This window comes from Durio zibethinus, chromosome 16 (assembly GCF_047325235.1).
Source record: "Durio zibethinus cultivar Kanyao isolate XHJ-2024 chromosome 16, ASM4732523v1, whole genome shotgun sequence".
In the NCBI taxonomy this organism is placed as follows: Eukaryota; Viridiplantae; Streptophyta; class Magnoliopsida; order Malvales; family Malvaceae; genus Durio; species Durio zibethinus.
In genome coordinates, this window is record NC_143177.1 from 6330000 (window position 1) to 6336100 (window position 6101).

General features: G+C 35.8%; 1 protein-coding gene across 2 annotated transcripts; it reads right to left on the minus strand.

Annotated features, from left to right (window-relative positions):
* Positions 1-200: 200 nt before the first annotated feature.
* On the minus strand, positions 201-5894 carry LOC111290857 (acyl-coenzyme A oxidase 3, peroxisomal-like). Of its 2 annotated transcripts, none has more exons than XM_022882357.2 (13): positions 5329-5894; positions 4560-4677; positions 4360-4467; positions 4029-4201; positions 3834-3933; positions 3641-3715; positions 3364-3494; positions 2383-2518; positions 2181-2300; positions 1584-1730; positions 1392-1496; positions 1209-1310; positions 201-611 (listed from the first exon to the last, which is right to left on the minus strand). In XM_022882357.2, the coding sequence occupies exons 1-13, from the start codon at positions 5796-5798 to the stop codon at positions 372-374; spliced, it is 2025 nt and encodes a 674-aa protein (XP_022738092.2). In that variant the 5' UTR covers positions 5799-5894; the 3' UTR covers positions 201-371. The 2 variants fall into 2 exon arrangements, with proteins under 2 accessions (XP_022738092.2, XP_089601373.1); XM_089745247.1 differs by having other exon boundaries at positions 4029-4252.
* Positions 5895-6101: the final 207 nt, after the last annotated feature.

Here is a 6101-nt window from a genome sequence, read left to right on the forward strand (position 1 = left end):
ATTTTATTTGAACTAGAGAACTTCACAAATTACCAAATTTTATCTTGAGAAAATTAAATCTCCACACTAATCCTTTCGAGAAACTCACGATCAATATTGATACTGCCTCTTTTCTTTGTTTTATTATTTTATTTTATTTTTATTATTTTCTTTTTTTTTTGTGAAGGTGACTGGGATTTAATATAACAATAAATACCATATAACAGCAAGCAAATAACCAATAAATTTATTAATATAAGGAACAGTTTACAGATAATTGCTTTCGCTATAAAGTCTGATGAAGGTTATCCTATTAAAAAGACTCAAAGAGTAGCTAGCTATGACTAGACCTTTTGCTTAACCGAGATTGGTAGGATAACACCCTATCAGGGCTAAAGCGAAGACCAAGAGTTTGCATCAATCCAGTCAAAAGCTATAGGGCTCAGAAAAGCATCAGGAATGCCAAAGGAACTGACTAAAGCAAGCGAATGTGGTCGAAGTTCAGTGCAAATTTTTGTTATTTCTCTCCTCACAGCGGTGGCATTGTCCACTGATAGGTACCCATATTGGAGAAATGCAACATCTTCGATACAAATTAAGGCATACAATGATCTCAATATGCCTAGAACATCCTGCAGAAGAAGAAAATGAAGATTCAACAACCTGGCTTAATGCACAAAAAAAATATTTTATCTTGTAAAACCTGAAGCATGCTTTAAAGGTTTCAATTGACAAACAATTAAAGTTTCCTGGATATGAATCAACTCCATCTGCAAATCCTATATTTGATAGCAATTTGTTCTATTTACCTCCTTTTCTGGTCATATCCACCATATCCCGTAAATAACCAGTTAGGGCAGCTTCAGAGAACAAGAAAAGGTAATTGGCCAGTGCAGGTGAGGTTTGATTTGTTTCAGATTTGGGTTCAACCAGGTTCTGGATCAATTAACTTTTCAAGTCAATTCAGGTTGGGTGAGCCAATTTGTTCATTCAGATCTGATTCAGCCACCTTTACGACACTAATGATAACAATCAGGTTCTAGTAGGTTTGAGTTTGGTATTTCAAGCTCAAGCCATTGACTTTTCAATTTTCTAAGGTCGGATAGGGTTTTGAAAGGGCTGGCCAAGTCAATCAGATTAGGTTCACTTTCACAAATTCTAGATTAAACAGAATATCAAGTGGATGTTACTTCTAGATGCTTGCATGAGAAACATTAACTAATATTCACCTTCAATGAACCAGCAGCTAGAGTTGCTTCTGCCTCAACAAACGTTTGAAATATTGCTCGATCTGAGAAAGCTCTGCCCAAGTCCTCTGCTAGCTCATAACTCTGGTGTGCAAAAATTATGTGAAAATTAGACTAAAAGGTGGAGAAAAGGATAGAAATTTAGATAAACAAGTGCTTCCTCACCATAATGAAGGCATGCTCTTCACTTTCTCCCTTGGATTTAAGTTGTGAGACCTCTGCAACAAAACGATTCAAAAGATCTCTCTCCCTTAAGCACAAGGCATCCATCTAAAACATAGGACAGTGTTCAGAGATACCCATGAATTTTAATATGGAATATTAAGAATAGAAAAACTTATGCTAATCTTATATTACCTGGAATTGACTGCATCGAAGGGTAGTGCTAGTAAGCTGTGATGGAATGATAGGGCAGGGTTTATTCATGTGTTCTAAGCCCAGACCCTTGAAAGCCTTATTTCTCTTCTGAGCAGCCACATACTCGGCAAGAAGAGCCTTGCTGACCTGATTTGACATGTTTAATCTATAAGCTTCACTGTTTTAAACATAGTTGTAACAAATATAGAGTATATTACCATTTCAATGTTTATATATATATGCCACCAAAGTAAGCAATAAGCCGTTAAGTTTAACCTTGGCAGATAACACGAAGAAATTACTGTGGACCGTTCCCTAAGATGTTATGAACACAAAATCCAGGAAGACAATTAAGATTGACAAACACAACTTCTTGGCCATGGTTAGGGAGGCATATAATCATCTTGATTTAAAAAAAAATAAAATAAAGCCAATAAAAACCTGAACACATACACAGGACTCGTTTCCCAATTCTGCATCTCAATGCTTTCCTTTTACTTTGAAGTCATATTCCCAGACAATTTACTTATGTTGCAAGTTGTAACCAGTTGTCATTGTCAAAGAAAATTTGATAGGAAACAAGAAAAACAAATTTACCTGCTGCATCAAAACATGATTGTCCCCCTCAAAAGTGGATTGCACATCATATTCACCTTTAAGATGACCAACACGATTCTCAGTCTTTAATCCTTGTCCTCCACAAGCTTCACGACATTCCTGAAGCATTCAACAATTGAACCTCTGTAATGACACTTAATGTTAAAATATTCAACTTAATTAAGGATCGTCTGTTGCTCACCTGAAGTATTTGCATGTTATTCCAGGTAAAAGTAGCTTTGAATGAACTTGAAACTACATGAATGGTTTTGTTTGACTGAGGTGTCCTCTTTACATACAGCATTTTCATGTAATTTGCTGCAAAACTCATAGCATAGCTGCAGCATATAAAAGCAAATAAATAAAGAAGCGTTTATCAAAACCAGCAGCTCTAACTAGATTATTACTGGTTCCATTGCTATTCAAGTAATTGCAATATGTGTCTTGACCAACTTTATACCAACACAAACATCAAAGACCAAACCTCATTAGCTATAACTTTGAATAAATTAGCAACTAAAATAAATGCTAAGTTCTTATAATTGAGTTAGCTAACACTCCAAATACAAGGCTCAGGTGTTTGTATACTAGATTTAATCTTGTGATGTTTATTCATTAAATATGCCAACAAGAAGAGATGCTTATTCAAACACAAACAAAGTGAGAACCCAATAGCACCATATCAAAAAATTAATTTCACCCCTTATATGCTGTTAGCAGCCTAATAAATAACCCTATTCATCTAAAGTTCTAAACCACTAAAGCTACACTCAAAGTGCACCAACATCAGCCTGTACCAGAAAAAAATAATAAAAGAACACAATCACTCTGAGCTACTCTTGCAGGACATTAAATGCTCAGCAAATGCTGATAAAACATACATTTTTTCTATATACAACAACAACAGCAGCAACAATCTAAGCCTTATATCCCATAACTCTGGGGTCAGCTATATGAAAGGCCAAAAAAAGGAATCATCTTGGTTATAGTTTTGCATATTCTTGCCCATACATTTTTTCTATATATGCATAGAAAAGAATGACTATCTTCCAAGCCAGTAAAAAAATTTGTCATGTTGAGTCATGCTACAAGCATTATAATTGGAAGTGCAAAACACAAACTGAACTCCATAAGAGCATATGTAGAATGTATATTTCACAAGATAAACTGTAGGTATACTTACATCTTTGCAATGAGAGGCAAGAGTCGTCGTTGATGACTTGGGTAATCAAGCAATAAGACCTCGGGTTCATTTGGTTTGAGAGAAAAAGCCCGCCTTGTTAGTGCATACCTAATGGCAATTGCTAAACCAACCTAAAATGGAGAGCAATAACATGATATCAATGACCTTTTCCATTTGGTATTAGTGGCCTGCCACCCCAGATCCCAAAATACAATAATAGGCAATGCTCATTGCCAATAAAAAGGAATAAGATGCTTGAAAAAAATAGGGAAGATACCTTTGCTTGGTAAACTGCACTAACTGCAATATTAACACGACCTCCTGTCAGAGGGGCCATGAATGCAGCAAATCTCTGAATTAAAGCAACAGTTATGTAAGAGCCACCAATACATTATTACCAACAAAACAAGGATCTTGTTGTGGTACAATACACAACTTTAGCAGATACTAGCCATCTCAAATAGGAGTACCTGATCTGGGTCTTTTATTGAACTTAGATATTTTCCATCAGGTGAAACATCAGCAACTGAATTTAACAAGTTCTCTCTGGGCACTCGAACATTGTCAAACCTGAAATTACAAATGTAAACCTTTTAGATTAGAATTTTCGAAGGAAACAAAAATATTAAAGAATCTTTAGTAAAAAAGTGTAGGTTTAGAATTACCAGATTCGACCATTATCAACACCATTTAAACCAATTTTATGACCACAGTCAGCGATGCGAATGTTTGGACATACGTTACCATCAGCATCCCTGATTTGGACTATAAACGCATGAACCCCTTGACTGGTTCCATTGATATTTAGCTGTGAAAATGCAATTGTGTGTGTTGCATGCTAGAAAGCAAAGCAACAGCAGAAGCATACCATGTCAGCATATAGGCAAAACTGAGGAAACAATCATAAAAAACAGTTAAATGAAAATTTCACATGTGCAAAGTTATCTAAAAAGATGGCACAGGGAGAAATCATATTTGGTTCTAAGACAAGCATACATTGGCTGCCCCACCAATCCAATACTTCTGAGCTGATTCACAAGGAGTACTAATGACAAACTCCCCTGTGTTTGAATCATATGTTGTTACCGTTTCAATACCGCGAACCTAATAACAGAAACGCCAGAATAAATAAGGAAAAGAGTACAAGACTGCATAAAAATACAAAAGGGCTTCATTCTTGTTACTAAAGAACATACATTACTTCCATGCCCCAACTCCGTCATTGCAAAGCAACACCTGATCGATAAATTTTCAGTGTCCTTCAGCCACTTGTCATGATGGTGCTTTGTACCGAAAAATTGTATGGCACCACCCCTGCAAACATTTATCACAATCGTACTACTCAGTTCCAAATTTTTTCTTTTCTACTTCAACCTTGTTGACTAAAAGTCCTGCCTATAACAAGTGGTTACAAACTTAGATGAAGTGTAAGTAAAGCAAAAAAAAAAAAAGCAGCCCTTGGTCCCATTAAAATTTCAATCTTCAATACGCTAAGACTTTGTAGGTTTGTTGCGTTTTATTCTTATATCTTTTGCTATCCTTTCTAATTCCAAAAAGTTGCTAAAAAACAAAATCATATTTGATTAAAACAAACAAATAGCTAAAATGTAACAACATATTCAAATAAAATTATTCCATAAACAATTAAAATAGTACAGTTTGTTACTCAAAAGATATCCAATTTTTAATCCTTCAAAACTATTAAGCAGTTTCTATGTATCCAAATCTATTTTTTTACCTCCAAAAGCAAAAGGTAAAAAAATAATAATCAAAGGAAGCCTTTAACTCTACATTGATACATTTGTTTGCATGTAATTCACTCCCTATCTCAATTTCCATCCAAAACCATAAAAAATAATGAAAATATCAAATTGTACAGTTTGAAAGTAAATAAAACAACACAATAAATTTCCAACACTTTTAAATTAACCTTAAAAAGATGAAGGGAAAAAACAGAAAACGCACCACAAGAAGAAGTGAACTCCGAGCTTAGTGGCAAGGGAATGATCGAAGATACTCAGAACCTCAAAGCAAGCGAACTTCCTCATCTCAGCCTCTTCTCCGTTCTCCGTTAACCATCCTTTGAACACCCCTCTCTCCAGCAAATACTCGATGCGTTTCAATGTCATTTCCCGCTGCTGCTCCATCGACTGGTTATAGTCCGGCGACACAAACACCTTCCCTCCCCTCACTCTGGGGTTGAACACCTTGCTCTGCCTCATCATCCCAAACAGCCAATCCCGTTCCTCCACGTTGTGCCTGTCGAGTAGCTTCCGCATCTCCTTGATGTCAAATGCGTAATTTTCGGAAAATTCGGGGGGAGTGTAATTTAAACAGGCGTTTGAAGAAAGAGAACGAATTCGAGCGGGCGAAGATGCAGAGGATTGGAGGAGGTGGTTGGTTAGGATTTTCGATCTTTGAAAAGCTCGATCCATTGGAGAATTAACGTTTTCCTTTTTTTTGTTTTCTCTCTTTTAGGATTTGCAGATAAAATTCAAGAAGAAGAAGATGATGATGAATAGATGATCGTCAAGAATTATTGTTTGGGGTCGAGCATTTAAAAGATGGTATGTTTATGTTTAATTGGGCAGGGTGGTAGTTGTCAGTTGAAGTACACGTGGTTTGATTGGATGCATGAACTTTTTTTTTTTTCTTTCCAGAAGGAAGCTTTTAGAACGGCTTTGACTGATAAATTTAATAAGGGTAAATTGCATTCAGATCCTTCCATTTTAACCAAA

Excerpts from the sequence above, each read along its gene's own strand:
- LOC111290857 (XM_022882357.2), bottom strand. The coding sequence starts at position 5,798 with ATGGATCGAGCTTTTCAAAGATCGAAAATCCTAACCAACCACCTCCTC. Across the intron at positions 3,495-3,640 it reads GTGCAGTTTACCAAGCAAAG|GTTGGTTTAGCAATTGCCAT; the intron begins GTATCTTCCCTA and ends TCTCCATTTTAG. Across the intron at positions 1,311-1,391 it reads AAGAGCATGCCTTCATTATG|AGTTATGAGCTAGCAGAGGA; the intron begins GTGAGGAAGCAC and ends TTTGCACACCAG.